Consider the following 18429-nt stretch of genomic DNA (forward strand, 5'->3'; position numbering starts at 1 on the left):
GCACCGACAAGAGCCGCAAATCCCCAAATTTCCTCTGAGCTCACTACTGATGCTCTCGTTAACTCACAGTTCACTGACTTTACTTGCCTATAAAGGCAAGAAAAGGGGGGGGGCCACGACTACAAAGGACTCGGGGAATTTATAGGATTAAAAGGTGTTTGAGTCACTTTGTCCACTCGCTTGGAATCTCCGTAGACTGAAGAGTTCACCACTGAGGAGTCACTAAAAACACTGAAATGAAACGTGCAAAGAAAATCAAAGGAGATGTTTCACGCTTTCCACTTTGTTTTTCCGTAGCTGAGTTCCAGGAAGAATCCGTAGGAGACTGGCAGCCTCATATCTGAGTCCGTTTCAGCATGGAAGCATGCTTCCTTAGCCAAAGCAAACAGCACGCTTGCTTGCGTTCAAACGCCTTGTGGGACGTGCAAACGTATCTGCCATTTGGGAGCAACAGTCCTTTGTGAAATCTGACATTCGCAAATCGTCCACGAATCGGCGCCTGTTGCATCGGTCGAGTTAAGTCCTGAGCTAAGGTGACGTGACTCACTCTTGAAGGCGGGGTACATGGGGACGGTGTTGGTGATGAGCGAAGCCTCGTATCTGGTCTCAGGAGACGACGCTACCCCTGTCAACAAGATAACACAACACATGATCTTATTATCTGCTGCTTTTCCACGTCCAAACGAGACCATATGAGACCACTGTTGTCAGAGAACCCTCACAAGGAGGGGGAGAAAGAAAATATCAAAGCAAGTATTTTCCAAAGACACCTGCTCCATCAGCAAAACAAATAACAAGATCTGCTATCAGCGTGGAAAAAATCGGAGTTCCGTTTAAGAACACGCCCTGCTGGAAAATGTCAGGACAAGAAAACAGCATCAAGATGTTACATGACTACCTGTTATCATTTCTAACCTCTCACGGCAGGTTTGGAAATATGTTCTTGAAAAGAAGAGTTATAAGAGCAGCTGACTGGACTACAGTTGTTTAATGTAACACCCTAACCTCGAGCGAAATACATACGCAATCAGTTCTGTTATCTTGGTGAATACTGAAGGCAAAAGTGCAGCAAATATATGAATGCAAGATATCTTGTAAGATATGATAAGGAAATATATGGTTATCAACAGATTGAGTGACTATGTAACCATAACGTTTGTCAAACTTAAAAAAGGAGCTTTTCTACCGTGACAGAAAGCCCACATCGGACACTGAAGATGAGAATTGGCTTCTAGAGATCGTGCACCTGGCGTCAGTTATGAGACACAGTACTAAGACGCCTCCGCAGGGTGTCCCGCGCTCGTCCCGCAGGTTTACCTGGGGGGAAGAGGAAGCCGTAGGTGAGGTGGCTGGTCTGGCTGTAGGCGGTGCAGCTCTGACTGTGATCAGCCGACACTCTGGAGTCAACTCGGATGCACTGACCACTGGGGGCGACCTCCGGCACAGGAGTCACGTCCTCCTGAGAGACACAGACACCAAACACAGGACAGGGGAGTGTGTGTGCGTGCGTGTCCCCCCTGTGAGCAGCTGCATCTTGTAAACCTGCAGCTCACATTTTCCTGTAAACATCAGACAACCGTGTGTTCAGAGAGTCGGACACAGAGTTTGCGTGTTTATTGGTGCTTTTGGACTTGTTATTGTTTATGTTCACATGCTTCTGTAGCTCCGTCATGTTCTGCCCTGACATAAACACACCTTCACCCACTACTGACAACAACATGTGTTTTATAAGACGTGGCCTGCGAGGACTTATACAACCTGAGACTTGGCTCGAAGGAGTGGAAGGCTGAAAGTCAGGAGCAGGGGGGAGCCTACAAACTGTGTGAGGAAACAACAATGTCAAAGGGCACCAAATGTGTGGGATCAGTGCTTCCTGGAGGAAAAAGGCCGATTCGATGGCCACACGGAGCAGCGTGCTAGGTTTCAAAACAAAGTGCCTTTTTCAAGGCGCGGAGAGACCTGCCTGCAGGTAGACCAACCATCACAGTGAAAATTAGTCACCGTGAGTGTTTTTTTCTTTTTCAAGTTCGCTATAATCGTGAAGTCGTGTCGCTGCACGCAGGGTTGGGCTTGATCCCCCTAATGGTGCATTCAAGGGTGCTCCGACATAACGGAACTGTTGACAAACGAACAAGTTCCTGAAAAGCTGTTTCGTCAAAACTGAAAATGGAAAAAACGAACTGTAGGCAATCACTGATGACGTTTTAAAGCACAGCAGCTTTTGTGCCCCTCTAGCATTTAACAGGCTGCAGCTCAGCGACAAGCTCGGAGAGACTTTTATGCCTGCTTGGTCTTGTATGCACCGACAGTAAAACACCTTTCCTGCGGTTGCATTTCCACAGGACTTAACTTTGACAGTAATTAATGGTGTGATGGACAATCCACCTGCTGCAAGTTGATTCTCCTAGAGATGAACCGAACAGTGGCTAACTGTAAGGAAAGAAATCCATATTAAAGCAATGCAGTGGGCAGTAATGTGAAGTTCATAAAAAAAAAACAACAGGTGTGTGTTTACCTGTCGTGGCAGTGTGTATGCTGTCCACAGAGGCATGGCCAGCTCTTTGCTGTACCCACTGATGAACTCCACATGATGAAGCAAACTGTACTGAGTGTCAAACATCACCGCTGGACGACCAAACGGCAGGTGGGTGCTGTCTGCATAAGCGCACACACACACACACACACACACACACAGTCAGTCAGTTAAGTGACAGTAGCTTCCAACCTCCCTATCGACTGAGGGAGGATGACGTTTCGGTACAGAGCATCTTGCTTGATTACGTCATACGATCCCTAAACACCGTGCCCCGCTATCTGATACGAAGCTGTGCAGGACAGCTGTCCGTGTTAATGCGGTCTGTGCCAGTCACTAAAGGGCGTCGTAGAAGTTATGGTTTGGTACTGCATTTCGAAAGAGAGTGGAATTTGACAGGAGGGGGAAACTGGAACTAAACCCGGAGCCTCGGTGCTGAATTACGGTCGTGTGTGATGTGTTGACACTTTTCACCAACATTTTTACTGAATGCGCGCCACTTCAAAAACCACTGCCGTACTTCTGGGATTTTTCAAAGCGGAGACAACGCCGTTCTGGGGCAGCTGCTGCCACGCAGCCCACCCGCGGTCCACGACACTGTTGTTCACCCTTAAAAAAAAAACACAGGGAGGTGTAAGAGAAACCTACTGTAACTGTAGACTCCATCTGGTGCAGGACTGAACGCTTCAAGGATCTCCTCCACTTTGTTCTGCGACAGAAAAACACAGATGACAAGGCGTCAGCTGGCTTTCATGCTTTTCACGGACGAGCGTCGATTAACTTCACGTGTCGGTCATGTAACGCATTCGCAAGCACGGTGCAGCCTGCTGAGTTTGGTCCGATGGTGGGACGTGACAGTCCGCCACTGACCTCGTCATCGCAGCTGCAGCCCAGGTCATGCGCCGCGGCGACCTCGGGGTCCGACGCCGGCGACGGCGGTGTCACCTCCTCTGGCATGCCGGGCGCGTACGGTGGCTCTTTCAGCATGTCGTTCAGGCTGCCGTGTGTCCCGTTGTTGGGCGCCGGCTTCAACCCCAACAAGTCTGACGCAGGGAGCACAGAAGAGCTGGTCAGGAAAATGTTGGTTTCTTTTACACTTGATTTTGTAGTTGGAAAAAGAAAGTAGGAGCCCTCTTAAAAGATCAAAGATTAAAAATAAGCATATATCCTGTGATACCACCTAAAAGTACTGACTAGACTAGATCTTCTATTAAACAACGTGTAGCTGTATCTAAAACGTTACCACATCTTTTCAAAAAATATTTTAATCATTTCAATCATTTTAATTTGTTGTTACTTTACAAAGTCACAATTTTTTTGGGGCATGTGTGGCTCAGATTATAGAACATTGTGAATCACATACAAACAAGCATCGAGATGTTAACTCTGTCCAACCACCACATTCGCTTCACACTTTAAAGTTTTAGATCTTTTCAACTTTCTAGCTCTCTTGACCTAATAAACACAAGTGAACCAAGGGACAGACATGAATGTTCCACCATATTTTCTGACCTGCTGTTCATATGCAGTTCTATTTCACGTCATTTCAGGAAATATAAATATTCTCACCACACATGACGTTGTATAACTCTATATTATCAAACTCTGGCACTCTCTTCTGGAACTTGAAGCTCGGCCCATGGCCCATAAAGATCGTCTGCACGCACGCACACACACACACACACACACACACACACACACACACAAAAAAAAGATGAACGTACAAGTTAAGCACAGAGAAATACAGAACTGTGGAGTCTTCATCTAAACACACAAAGTTTCAGTTTGGATTGAGAGTTCCACCTAAAAGCATCGTGTCTACACCTGATGTCTAACAAATGCATGGAATGGATATTCCTCATGAAGCAGCCGACTGTGTGGTGCGCTGCTGCCACCTGTCGAAGAGTTCAACAGTGCGACGCCGTCGGCAGGAATGTGCTCGTACAGGCGCACGGGACAGAAACAAAACGGGGACCCGCTTGTGAAAACAATGCTCCGTGCTCCAAATGGTCAAAAACCCCACATGGTACCTTTAATAAAATATATATATATATAGTACAGGTGATAGAATTCAGGAGAGAAAAAGAGCAGCACTCTACCCTCATGCTGGTTATCTTGTTGTCGAAGCCGTGGTCACCAAAGAATCCGCAACGACTCCTCAGCTTTTCGGGCATTTTCCTGAAACAAATGTTTTTTTCCTACAATGAGTGCTTCTGCACCGTTTGAATAGAACCGACAAAATCACTCTTTGATTTCTGGAGCGTGAAAGAAATCTAACATGCTGTCACGGTCACTGAAAGAGAAACTCGAGAAACCGCCTTGCCCCCCAGAGGAGAGCAGGGGCTGCTAGAGGCTGAAGGTTTCCGCTGTGGTGCTCTCATTTCTTTGTGGTAATTTCACTCAGGCCTCGGACTTGACGAGCTAATAAATCACTGTTATTAAAATACCGCACGTGGCGGATTTGAAGCAGCGGCTCCGGGCTACCTGGCAATGTGCCACTTCCTCTCCATCAGCAGGTGGACGTCCTCGATCCTGCGGTTATTGGCGTAGTGAAGCCTCTTGGGTAAATGCTGCTTCAGGTACGGCTTGAAGTGCTGGGTCGGCATTTTGCACTGAAACGACAAACAGCCGGGTGAACGGCCTGACCCCTCTCTCGTTCTCCCACACCGACAAACGCAGGCAGCACTGGACAGTTCAAGAGAAACTACAGGAAAGGTGGTCTGTGATCTGTGACTGCCGGTGTCGTGCTGTAGTACTCACGGTGAGGTTTGCAACAACTACTTTTGGGTCATCTGGAAAAGAACAACATCGTGTTAACGTGGAGCCTTAGGGAAGCTCTGCCTTCATCTCCACTGTTTAAACCAGAGAGCGCTGCCTTACATGTGGTGGATCTGGGGTCGCGGGGTCGTATTCGGCCCAGCGAGCCGGGGATCAGCATGATCTCGTCTATGTTGAGCGGGTAACTGCTGAGAAACTCCGTCCTGTCACAGTGGGCCTCCTCCATACCTGAGACACAGAAACAGAGAGAGGCGTGGTGTCGGCTATTATTTTCAAAGGGTCAGTACACTTAAAACTAAAACATGTTACGTAAATAAACACGTTTTCTCGCGTACTTACTTTTCTGTTCATACTGATAGTTTTGGTTTTCTGTGCCAAGATCTCGACATATCTGCCTCTGAAACTTGTGCTGCCACTGAAAATGCACTGGAGGTGAATGGGACTGGAAAACCTAACCGCAACGTGTCTTTCCAGACACAATGCCCCAGTTACTCAGGCCTCACTGTCAGCCGTCGTCATAGGGAGCGTTTCTCTTGTAGAAAGAAGACCATAACTTCTCAATAAATGACATTTGAAAATAACCAAACCCTGAACCTGCTCAGAAAACCCGATACTTCAGAATTCTACTGGGAAACGCTGCATTTAAGTTTTTGGTTTTTAAAAAAAATATTGGTTCTTAACACGTTGAGCATCACAATCAAAATTTCTCTCACCTCTAGTGGGTGGAGGCAGGAATCTCAGATACGACTCTTTGCATGCCTAGACACTACTGAGTGAGAAAATGTGTTCTTCTTGTACAGTAGTTCATCTGGAGATGATTAGGCGTGATTCAAAGCCCAGTCAAATATCATCATACATCACTATCATTATGTGTTTGTTCTTTTTCGGGTTAATCTGTAGTGGCCTCAGCCTTTTCAGCTAGCCCTGGTTCTTTCTTATACAGTATATATAAACGATCTCTCTGGTAATATATTTAGGCGACACTGCAACACTGAGGGAAACACACTTGACTGACATTCCACCAAGGTTCATGCGAGAAACTCAGTATCTCTTGTGAATCCATTACAGAGCTAGGTTTGGGGTGTGTGTAGCCTAGCTAAGCACCCAGAGGGAAGCAGAGAAAAGCCGCCACTTTACCTCCGAGCAGTCCTGGAGCAGTCTTCTCTTACATACCCCTCGTTTTTTTGTAAGTGATCCACTTACGTATTCATCCACCGTTTCAATAAACTGGCCAGATTTAACTAAAGAAAACAGATCAAAACATCCAGGCTTCAAAGGTCGTGCGAAGGTCCTACCATGGTCTCCTACGATGATGACGTTGACGCAGCGGTGCAGGTTCATCTGCTTCAGACCGTTCATCAGCTGACCAATGATGTTGTCAAGGTCCCTCAGAGTGTTATCCAGCTATTTACGGAGGGAAATGGAGAAAAAAAACAAATGACTGAGATGTTTTTTTATATTGTAATGACAAAATGACGCATAGGTCCTGCCTCCACTCACACACACACACACACACACACACACTCACCCAAACATTTTCTACCCTCAGGTCCCACACTCACCTCACTGCTGAGCGGTCCCAGGCGATGTCCGTAGGTATCGGGCTGCTCTGAGTGGACAGCGTAAACGTATGGCCTGCAGAGAGAAAGCACAGACGACTTAGTCCTGAGGTCTACTTTTACCTCAAAAAGTAGACCTCAGGTGTGGGAGCTCTTTGAGGTCGCCGCGACGAGGGGACAAGATAATAGCCTTGGCTGAGGTTGTTGTTTCTGGCAGTGAGCAACTCACAGTCTCAACTCAGCCCGAACTGAGAAACACGAAAAACCTACCTGACCCCCCTGCCTCACAAATCACTACAAATCAGGTCGCGACCCCTTCACTGACCCAGCATCTGCTCGACACCGAAACAAAACTTTACCTTCAGCAGAGACACTCGCCAACTCACCGACAATCCTGACTAAATATAAAACACACAAGGAACTTCCACAGACTATACCCCAAGTAGGACCAACCATACTCACCGAGTTCTAACATACAGTACAATTTAGGTACTTTAAGGTCAGGTTTAGCACGGCCTTAATTACAGAAATAAATTCTAAAATGTACATATTTTCAGGTAAAAGTTGTATAAGAGCACCACTTGTTCATGCAAGCTGCACACACAGCTTGAAGAGGCACTCCCCAGTCACTGGGACCGACACACCCTTGAGTCCAGTGGAGAAGCAGCTGAAAACCTGGCAGTAGAGCAGGCAGGGAGCACCGCTGGAAAATGAGTCAAATCACACCAAGACCTGACATGGCCTGTGTTCAAATTTCAACATTTTTCACAACATGCGTATCACCCCTACTAGTTGTGATTACATTTTTGTATTCACCTATAAAACTTGTAGCTGATGTATGGGGAGACAGTGACAAAGCTAGACACTCAAAAAGGGTCAGTGGTCCCATCCGGTATCCACACCGAAGATTAGAGAGGTTTCATACTTGAGACAGAATCATTTGAAAGTGAAAAGAAGGTGAAATTTATCCCGGTCAGTCATCCAAACTGTCCACTATAATCGTCGATGAATTAATCAATTCAATTTAAATGTTCTTCTGTGAGGCAGTGAACAAATATAAGGAGGGTATATCACTGTATCTGTACGGAAACTAAGAAAAAAACTCTTCAAACAAGCTGTTTAAAGCACAAATGAAGGATCTTTCCCACATATGTAACTAGTAAGAGCAGAAATTGGCAATAATACATTCTATTTAGCTGTTTCCATTGTTTGTCTTATAAGATGGATTACTTTCATGGTTTATTGGGACACTTCAATCGAATGGTGTCTTGTTAATGTTTAGTCACAACTGTGCTTTTGCTGCAATCGACCAACCACAAAGATTCCACCGTGAGAAAAGTTTACACCATCCAGGTTGTAAAAATCCAGAAGTTCCCAGAATGGAAAGACACACCTTACATGATCAGGCAGATGCAGCCAACGCAGGATCGTCAAAATCCTCCGCTCCAGAGGAATCACCCTGGAAACAAAACACGGTGAATGGACATCACGCTTAAAAAAAATGCACTGCCTGGCACAAAGAATGAACACTGGCTGTTATCAGATTCTTCTTCACTGCATGTGTTTTTGATACTTGACTCCCCGACTTATGAGAACCGCTTGTTCCACAATACATTTTATGACAAAATAACTATCAATACTAACATTCTGTATATGAAAGCAGTCTAAGCCTTTAACCGCAGGTCTTTAAATGCATTGGTTCCGACCAGGTTTTTGACAGAGAGGTCACTCTGGTTATATGATGCTCCTGTGCATGAATGTGAATCAGCAGAGCTCCGTGGCTCAACAGACTGCTGCTTTGGCTGCTTTGAGTCATCAATAGCCTCCGTTGTGACTGGGTGTGTAGGGAGTATTGTCCCGTGTCTGTGACCATTGTCAGTCAGTCTCAGGATGTGACGAGCCCCCAGCCACTCCTGCCCTCGTGTCCATTAGGTCATTGATATGTAAATGCGTGTGCCTGTGCTGTGAATCTGTCAATTAGGGGAAAGGTAAACAAACTCTGCGTTGCTGTAAACGTGGCCCGAGGTTTTGGCTGGAGCTCCAGCGATCTCTTTCCTAACCACGCACACATGTATATACAGTGTGTGCAGCATGTATATATCTTTCCATTTGCCATTTGAGAAAGAAATTAAGTAAAGTTAAAGAAGCCATTCAGCGCCTCCAGCTTTACCATTTTTGTGTTGCTTGGACTCCCAGCAATCACATTTTGTGACATTTTTGTCAGTCATCCCCACAACGTACATGGATTTGAATTTTCCAAATATTATGACATTTAAGGTGAGTATCATTACAAAGTTTACTTTTGATATTGTTGAATATTGTAAGACTTTTGTTAATATCAGCCAACAACACAATGAAGATATAGCATATAATCATCGAGATGCAAGGATTTAATATATATTTACTATATATAATAGACTGATTTCTAGAATTTTAGATCTTTAGACTTTTAGATGAAAACAATGGCTACACAAACACACAACAACCCTATTCTGTGCCCCCTAAACCACCTTTAGCCTTGATCCTCCCAACTCAGTCTTGAAGGTTTTGTAGGGTACCAGTTCAGTGCTGTGTTCAGTGTCTGAAGCTATTAAAAAATATTCTAGTACCAACTTAATTACCAAGGCCAGAAGAAAGTGCCTGCTTTCACTCCTTGTTTCTCTGCCGTGATCCAGATCTGTAACAGGAGGTAAAAAAAACAAGGTTAGTATTCAGATTTCCAATCTAGTCCATATAGTGTGAACTGTGTGTCCATTGTTACTTCATCTTGAAATCCCCCAATGTTCATCTGACCCTCTTCTCATTCCATACTACACAGCCTATTAAATGTAGAGTACGGAACGCCAATTCAGCTTCATAAAGAGAAAACGAAGGTTTTTCAAACATTTAATACCATTAAATAAGTCTTTTTTTAAGCTGCCACAAGCTGCAATTTGTGGTATACCGACTGCATGAAAACGCTACATAGTCAAAACCCGCTCAGAATCAATATGTATGTATATATATAATATATGCTATAGATGATGATGGGTTCCTAGTGTCTAAATCTCTATTTACTACTTCACACACAGTACTGTAATTAAAGGAAATAGTGATTACATGCATTATCCAACACAGGTAGCCCTTGATCTTAAATTACGTTTCTGGTATATTTAAGCGACATTGCAACATCTGGGGACAAACACGTGACTGAACTCTCACCAAGGTTCAGGTGAGAAAAATCAGTTTCTCTGTGAATCCATTACATAGGACAGGCTCGTGATGTGTTTAGCCCTAGCTCGGCACCGAGGGGCAGGCAGAGAAAAGCTGCTAGCTCACCTCTAGTCTTCTCTTACATGTTGTACCCTGTTAGCCAACAGGCTAGCCGCCAATGCATTCTAAGGGGGGAGCTGGGCCTTGCTCATAGTTAGGACGGTGGTCCAACCTGGCAACCCCACTGTTGTTAGCGCAGGTGATCTGAGGTGCCAGCTGCTATCGGTTCCAATTAATACCTAACTGATCCCAAAACAATAATATCTAAAAGTTTCAGCTGTGTCAACATCTAAAATCGGCTTAATGAATGATATGTGGTCACTGATTGCTAAACACAGCAAGGACAGGCTTCTGCCACTCTGGTTTGTTTAGTCAGCCTGTCAGTTTGGACCGATTCCAGTCCAATCACAAGCTGGAATCTAGCGTGTACTCACTGGCTGTCCGCCCCACCAGCGGTGGTTCAGTTTCTCTCTGGTGCGCAGGCTGAAGGTGGCATTAAACACCGGGTCGTGCATGGTGTTCCCCACAATCCCATGGGACTCTGGGTAAAGACCCTGTAAAGAGAACCCACAGAACAATGTCACTACAGTTGACAGGTTAAAAACCAGTCCCACAGCAGTGTCACAACGTGAACAGGCTGTAAGAACGTTTTGAACGTGGCTATTGGCAAACGCGTGTTTACTTAGCCTACAAACATAGGAGTACATATTAACAGCCCTGCTTCACTGTACCGTCTAGTGTTACATGATAAAGATGTGGACCAGTCATTCAGACACACTGTAATCCAGTGTCACTTACTGTGGCTAGGGTGTATAAATTTGGGAAGGTCTTTGATGGGTAGACTGGCCGCATGTAGGGTGCTGATGTACCACACGTTCCTGAGGGGAAACAAATGCAAACCTTTAGAATTAGGCTCAGTAAAACATATTTAAGGACTCAGATCAGGCGGGTGAAAGTTATAAATACCTGTAATTTACTGGGTTGTACTGCACATGTTATCTGCAGCTACAAACTACACCTGCAATTTGCAGAATTTGCATTTTGACTTGTATAACTGTATGACATGGATGAGGGCTTCTCTACGATCCACACAGACACACAGGTCATGACCTCCGCGATCATTACAACTGCATTTGGGTAACAAGTAGAAAAAAAAATACATACTGAGTTTATGCATGTTGGGGATGACAGATTTGCCCTTCTTCAAATAGGAGGCTCTGAACCCGTCAACAGACAACATGATGAGGGGAGGACGGATGAAGCTGAGGAGCACAAGGACGACAAAAATACATGTGGCGGTTCTGGACCATTGAAAGGTAATTTCAGGGTTCATAAAGGTTCTCACTGAGACGATGGAGGGATAAAAGATAAACAGAACACTGATCTGGGTAAGTTTCTCGATAAGACCTTCTCACAAAGGTTTCACCAAGGAATGGAGAGACCTGTTACTATGGATATGTGTGATGACTGATCAGACTGATTGTGCCCAAAGTAATTGGTCCGCCATGCCGGTCGGTGCTGTGTCAATCAAGCAGCTAAAACAGCAGTACTCATGATGCAGTCCTCTGGACTCCCCCTAACTTTAGACATAGAATTTGTTTTCGTTCCTTTAGTCCCTTTAAGAGTAACTTAAAGGGGCACTCTACTGATTTTGCACTTGGATACATGTTTACCAGTCATGGATAGTGCTACTCATGGTCTGTAATGAGGCTTCGTACTGCTCCTGAGGCTGAAATGAAGTAGTATCTTCAGCCTGAAATGTCTCAAGTAACATCACTTGAGAATGTTAGGTCTGCAAGGCATTGGTGTTGATCACGCAGGGAGGGTCTAATTAACGACACCTTGCATTGTGGGAAATGCACGATGCAGTGTTTTTGGAGTTTGACCCATACTAGTGAGGACTAAGAGTCCTCTCGACCTCTGCCGGATCAATCTTGATAACTCCTTTTTTGATCTGGCTCTTGCGAGTCCCTCAGTTTTGTGGAAGTGCTCAGGTGGGCTGTTGCTCCTTTACCTGTAGCCAAGAGTGTGCTGACACGCCCTGGAGTACACCTATACAAGCAACCTTTAACCTTTAGCCTCAAAGTTACTCTTTAAATTTTTATTAGGAGTTTGAAAGTTAAGACACTGTAGAAGCTGCTCTTAGCTGTAACGTGTTTATAAATATGCCCGTATTAATTAAAAGGAAAAGCAATGATTGTTTGTTCCACATTAACGAAGGAGCCGAAATGATGTAGGAATATGCATTACTGAGCATTTTGTGGGAACGTATCACTAAATACCACATTTTTTTACATTATTTAGCTACAGAAATTCATCAGAAGAGTTTATCATCGGTCTCGGACTCACCCTGCAGGGCATTCAGCACTCTTAATCTCCTCACAGTCTCCATGCACCCAGGAGGTCTCACCTCAGAGGGAAACAACAAAACACTGTTATCACCTACTTTCACGCACATACATTTTCTATTTGTAAATGTCGTCGACCAGAAAATATCTCACGGTAGGTACCTTTGCAGAGCGACTTGTAGTTGGAGCAGCAGTCTCCTCTCTCCAGACAGTCCTCCGAGCAGTGGCAGGCATGGTCATCGTTCCTCTCCTCCCCACAGCGATCCTGTGTGCACTCGAAACCTCCGGCTGACCCACGGGAAGGAGGAATGTTCATTATGTATCACTCTGTTACAGTCGCCTCACTGCCGTAAACAAACCTCAAAGTGCGGCAGCAGCGTTAAAACACCATCAATCAATAGGCTGAGCTGCGACCAATTAAATCTACCGTCAGAACCCACAGTCTGTTAAAAATGATGCGACAGATCCTCTAAAAAAGACTCTCAAGAAGCTCTTGGCTGAAGATCTAAATCGGAGAGACTCTTGTTTTGGAAAATGTCCCAGTGTTGTTTGCTTAATGTTTTCAAGATGAAAGTGTGGTTCCACTCTCTTTACCCGGCCAAGGTCTAAGTTAGCCTCAGATGAAAATTAGCATTTTGGCTAACTCTTGGCTCGTGCTGTGAAAACTGAGCTTTCTGAGAGCTGGAGCGACTTTGGCACTGCTGCATATGTGACTCGACTACTGCTTATTGTTACTGTTATTATCAGGAGGAGAACCAGCAGTGGCAGGTTTAAAAAATTAAACTTTTTTCCATGTGACTGAAAAAATGGTATGATTTGTAAAAAGGATGTGGTGTGTAATAAAAGTGGTTTTTACGAATTTGCAAGGAAATGTTTATATTTGCTGGAAGGCCTTCCCTGTTTAAATCCTCCGCGTTCACATGTAGTGTCATTTTAACTTTAGATAAATCCATCTCAGTAACGCTTACACAGAGCACAAAATACGAAGCCTTATTTTATACGTTTCTTACTGTCAACCAGTACCGTGAGGGTATCGAAGCCTGATACTCTATATCTCGTCCCTCTGAGCCATAGAGCTCCGTTGTTTCCAAAAACGATTAAAATCTCATCAATGAGTCACACTGTTGCACTGGGCGACATGTTCCTCCATGGAACACGAACACATACACTGGAGTTTATTTTGGCCCAGTCCCGCACACGCCGTCCTGGTACCCGAACCACTCTCTACGGCTCCACATGTGGATTAATCTGCCGTTGAAAATAGTCCCCCAAAAAAATGAACTATTTCCTCCTGTTTTCGTGATAAAAAGAACAGTGAGAAGCTGTTTCAGGAACATTACTGAGCCTTTTTTAAAGATTTCCATCTTAAGTAGGAACCACTGGGCTTGGGGCTGAGAGCCACAGACAGACAGACTGCACCGAAGCCATGTTGGTTTGGTCTTGTCCTGGGATTTAGTTTACAATAGTAAAAAGACATTTAAGATGCGTGGACATGCAAGGGGAAACCAGGAGACGTGTGGGGTGGGTGGGGTGATGCTGTGTCAGACAGACTGACCTGTTTTTAGGCAGTGCTCATCAAAGTCCGAGCAGCAGCTGTAGTAGGTTTTACACAGATTGTCACATCTGCATCCTGGAGGTTTGGCCTCCTCCAGCTCAAAGCACCTCCCCTTACAGGAGCCCGCTGAGCTGACCCACTCTGAGACGACTGGAGGGAGGAGAGGCACATTTAGACACAACTGCTGCAAACGGACTCATCCGCAATTTGCAATTTCATCTGCCATTTTTCTTCTTGGAGCTAGATTACTGATCTGAGATTCCCCTCAGATACGCTCTCACCTTACTTGAGAAGAACTACTTTCTTATGCAGACCACAACTTTGTGGTGTGACTTCCCACTCAGCAGCTTTTGGATTCAGCAGACCAGTCTAACTGAATAATGGCGTTTTTTTTTAATCAAAGTTGCAATATCTTTGTGCGGCAAGTGGAACATTTTGGGAAATTCTTTGGTATCTTAGTTTTCTAGAGCTAGCCGCCGAGGCGTAATGTTTCATTTAATGCATAAATTACCAAAGTCGATTATCTTCTTTTTCACGGCATCATTCTTTGCTCATTTCTTGTCTTTTGGATTTCAGGCTTTAAGTCTTAGATTTTAAAGTATCAGAAATTTGTAGTGAAAGGACTAAAACATGTAAGCCACCAGTTTGGTCATTTAAAGCCACAGCATTGTTCCATCGTAAGGAAAAACCCCAGATGTTTTCAATTATTTTAATGTGTGTGATCTCACCTTTAGTGTGAGGTGGTGGGCTGTCTCCTCCCTCTGCAGGCCGGCTGGCTTGAAACACATAAGCTCTGCTGACATCCGTGCCCCACAGGCAGATCACAACCACTACCTGCAGAAACACACAGACTCAGGAAAATCACTCTCCACTTCCCACTCCTGAAGGTCAAAGCTCAGGCTCAGCCACAGGCCGGCAGGCCGGGAGCTAACAGAGCTTCGTTTGTCTCCTCACAGACACTTGCTGACGATGCTCACCAAAACAGGGCCGCAAAGGTGGTCGCTATGCTACCTTGCTGCCTAAACCAGGGGTTTGTTTCCCTCTCCGCTGAGACACATTTGTGTTCACAGCTCACCAAAGGGGTCAGAGGTCAATGGGCAGCCAGGAATGGCAAACCCTGGAAAAGCTGAAGTTGAGTGTCGCGTGATTCCGCTCCTTGTACAGCTCAGAGAAGAGCCCGGCGCTAGCCCGCCACTGATAAAGGCTCAGCTCCCGCCGCGGTCACACAACATGGCGTACAGAGCTCACTGGGATGTGTACACAATCAGAGCGACAGCAATTTCCCTCCAAATGTTGAAAACGATGTTCTTTTTCACCATGAGAGGACAGGCCGTCCTGGGTTTCAAAGAAATAATGCCAGGAAAGGAAATGAGGCCACTCTGCTTCTACGGGGAGGAAGCAAATGCCAGTGAAAGAAATAAGTTAGAGTCACAACAAAACAGTGGGACAAGGCAGTTCGTGACCAGAGCGTTTGTGGAGAAGACCGGGAAAATCGAACGCAAGGTAAATGAACATGTTTTTACACAAAACTTTAAGATGTTGTCAACCTCTCAAACACAAGGCACTTAGGAGGGATAACACATCCTCTGGCAGCCTTTTTTTTTACTTTCTTCACCGAGCTATTTTGTTTGCCTAAATCTAATCCGAACTTAATCCCACTTATCTTCAGAGCTGGCTTCGAACTTAAGGCTGATGCCGGAATGGAAAAGACAGCTGATCTCTACTGATGAGTCTACCGTCCGACGGTTCGCACTGCCCGCCTCGGGGCCGTTCTAGGAAAAGCAGCGTGTGAATCTACAGCTCAAGAGGATGTAGACGAGGCATCGAACGTATTGTCGCAGTGGTAACGTGCCCAAAGATTCAGAAAGTCTTTCACGCCAGGAGCTCACAGCAAGAGGTACGGCTACAGCTCAGATTTGATTTTAAATGACGCAGGTGTTTGCTGGCTCTTCAGCTTCCGAACATACAACTGATATCTTCAAGAAAGCTCCTGCAAACCCTTCCAGGAACACCGGAGCTCCACGGAAAACGTTTGGGAACCACAGCTACTGAATTAAGCGACGGATGCGTCTGTGTTCATGCTCTACACAGCTCACTGAGCCAGAGCATAACCTGAGCACCACTTGCGCCACGTTCTTGCAGAGCTGTGTTCTTTAAAAAACAGTGGCCAGGACACTGCACCAATCCTGCAACAGATCCCATCACGTTTTGAATTTTGGGATAGCAGTCAGATATAGTGGCAGAAGGCTGTATAGCAACACCTGTAGTATTGGAGATATACATATATATAAATTGAACACATACAAACTATAATTTCTCATTACGGGAATATTATATATTTACTACCGGACGATTTTGATCACTAGGGAATTTAACATATTGACTTCATTCATTAAAAAAGACAGAGGTGCCTCCTCGGGTCTCTTCCTACAGTAGCTGATGATGATGATGATGATGATGATGATGATGATGTCAAACGCAGGCCCTGACAGACCCCAACCACCAGCCCACAGCTTACCTTCGTCTCCCCCAGGTAAACAAACCTCTGTTGACACTGAGCTGTTCCCGGCAATCCGTCACCGTCACCATCACCGTCACCGTCACCATCACCAGCACCGCACATCCCGCGCCCCGACCCAATGTCAGCCGCAGGCAGCAGTCAGAACCGCTCCAGAACCAGAGTTCTGTCATCTCCTCTCCCTTAGGGCACAACTCCACGGCTCGTGCTGATGTGAGGCAAAGTGCAGTTCTCCCGACCACAGGTCGATACATCAATTCTGCAAAGCGCAATCCTTTTTTCTTTTTTTCTACTTTTTTTTGTGGGGGGGAGGGGTGACGGGGGGGTGGGGGGGGGGGGTGGTAGTGGTAGTGGAGTGGGGGGGGGCACATCAACCGTCCAAATGAAAAGTTAAAACAAAGCGACATGGGAATCAAACAACGAAACTGTCACAGTCTTACCGTACCAAATTGCCCAGTAGCATGTTGCAAACAGTGAATCCACTTTTGGCATTCCCCCTGAAAAAAACCGAAAGCTCAGAGACTGCGGCCAACGTCCGATGGAAGCTCCTCTGTGCGCCTCTGCAGATCGATGGAGCAGAGCGCAGGGGTCCAACTGCCTCTCTCTCCCTCTCCCTCTCTCTCTCTCTCTCTCGCGTTGTTTGCCCTTGCTTTGCCTCTGCCTCTCTCTCTCTCTCTCTCTCTCTCCCCAATAAGCATGACGTAATGGTGACAGCTGCGGTCTGGAACAAGAGTGAGTCAGGTCGGGGTGACGCTCCGGAGTCCAACGCAGTCAGCAGCGCTGAACCGATCGCCCGGAGGGGAAGCGAGAGGCACGCGGAAGGAGAACGGGGGGTTGTATAATCTCTATAGTCTGTCTTAAAGGAATATGAAGGGTTTCATTGGCCTTTTGGACAACGGAGGCAATATAGACACCGAAATGTCTGCAACAGTTGTCAAGACATTTCACTCTGAGCCACAAACGTCAACCTGTTGGCGGCACCAGAGGAAAGTCGGGGGCTCATTAGAGTCATTAGGTTTCATCCTCTGGGGAACATGAATGTTCCCCATAAGTTTCACACCAACCCGACCAAAGCAGTGGAGCGACCGACCCGCCGACAGTGCCGCCCTCCACTGAAGCGACTGACGGCCTGTCACAGAGCTCTCGCTCACACCTCTGCCGCTGGTCCGTCGTCTTCGTCCGGCCTGGTTCTCGTAAGCGGCGCTTCGTGCCAGTGCAGCGGCCACACTGCAGGAAACCGCGGGTTGGCCACAGACGCTCAGCAATGGCGCCGACTCTGTGGGTCAAAGCCACTGGTGGTTGGCGTCTTTAAAGACCCAACCTGAATGTGAGCCTTTAGCACCATTGTCAGCTCAAACATGAAATACAGCAGTTTGCGTTCTGCCTATAAGTTCGTTAGAAGACGGTAGAGGCGACACAAACAATTACGATGTGATACCCACAGCTTGAACGTGCAACACACTGAACTACTGAACTGAACCATCAGCCCTGAATTAACAACGCGTTAGCGACTGCAGATCTTTGAAGTGAAAGAAACAATTCAAAAAAGCAAAGTCATCATTATTTCCTCCTCTAGTTTGTAGTGTAGTTAGCTTTTCCGAAACCAGTCTGCTGAAACCAGGTTTTGCGTTGAACCTAACTCAAGTTAAATTTCGTTATTTTGTGTTAACGTTATGTCACTTGCATTTGTGCAACACCGGGAGAAAGTACGAAACTGTAGAAAGGTCTCATCCAAATGTTAAACGCTGCGTCTGCTTCGTCACTTCGCTGTGGACTGGTCGCCTTTAGCATTGTCGTGTTCTTTGTGTGTGCCCGCCATTTTCAGTCTATCTTGGCCCTTAATCTTTGATCGGAATCAGCTTTAAATGGCTTTGGATCCAGACTGA

At 45.9% G+C, this 18429-nt stretch overlaps 1 protein-coding gene across 1 annotated transcript in view; it reads right to left on the minus strand.

Annotated features, from left to right (window-relative positions):
* The window catches only part of LOC120786331 (ectonucleotide pyrophosphatase/phosphodiesterase family member 2), a 36333-nt gene extending 19187 nt beyond the window's left edge, over nucleotides 1–17146 (minus strand). Inside the window, exons 1-22 of the mRNA XM_040121750.1 lie at nucleotides 16989–17146; nucleotides 14754–14859; nucleotides 14026–14175; nucleotides 12633–12758; nucleotides 12472–12532; nucleotides 11287–11384; nucleotides 10921–11000; nucleotides 10557–10676; nucleotides 9492–9547; nucleotides 8264–8329; nucleotides 6874–6946; nucleotides 6607–6715; nucleotides 5414–5539; nucleotides 5294–5325; nucleotides 5018–5145; nucleotides 4633–4711; nucleotides 4103–4190; nucleotides 3404–3576; nucleotides 3182–3242; nucleotides 2516–2655; nucleotides 1318–1459; nucleotides 548–625 (exon numbers count right to left, since the gene is read on the minus strand). Of these exons, the coding sequence (XP_039977684.1) occupies nucleotides 548–625; nucleotides 1318–1459; nucleotides 2516–2655; nucleotides 3182–3242; nucleotides 3404–3576; nucleotides 4103–4190; nucleotides 4633–4711; nucleotides 5018–5145; nucleotides 5294–5325; nucleotides 5414–5539; nucleotides 6607–6715; nucleotides 6874–6946; nucleotides 8264–8329; nucleotides 9492–9547; nucleotides 10557–10676; nucleotides 10921–11000; nucleotides 11287–11384; nucleotides 12472–12532; nucleotides 12633–12758; nucleotides 14026–14175; nucleotides 14754–14859; nucleotides 16989–17006 (2110 nt within the window). The 5' untranslated portion in view covers nucleotides 17007–17146. The remainder of the gene's footprint in view (nucleotides 1–547; nucleotides 626–1317; nucleotides 1460–2515; nucleotides 2656–3181; nucleotides 3243–3403; nucleotides 3577–4102; nucleotides 4191–4632; nucleotides 4712–5017; nucleotides 5146–5293; nucleotides 5326–5413; nucleotides 5540–6606; nucleotides 6716–6873; nucleotides 6947–8263; nucleotides 8330–9491; nucleotides 9548–10556; nucleotides 10677–10920; nucleotides 11001–11286; nucleotides 11385–12471; nucleotides 12533–12632; nucleotides 12759–14025; nucleotides 14176–14753; nucleotides 14860–16988) is intronic.
* Nucleotides 17147–18429: the final 1283 nt, after the last annotated feature.

This window comes from Xiphias gladius, chromosome 24 (assembly GCF_016859285.1).
Source record: "Xiphias gladius isolate SHS-SW01 ecotype Sanya breed wild chromosome 24, ASM1685928v1, whole genome shotgun sequence".
Classification (NCBI taxonomy): Eukaryota; Metazoa; Chordata; class Actinopteri; order Istiophoriformes; family Xiphiidae; genus Xiphias; species Xiphias gladius.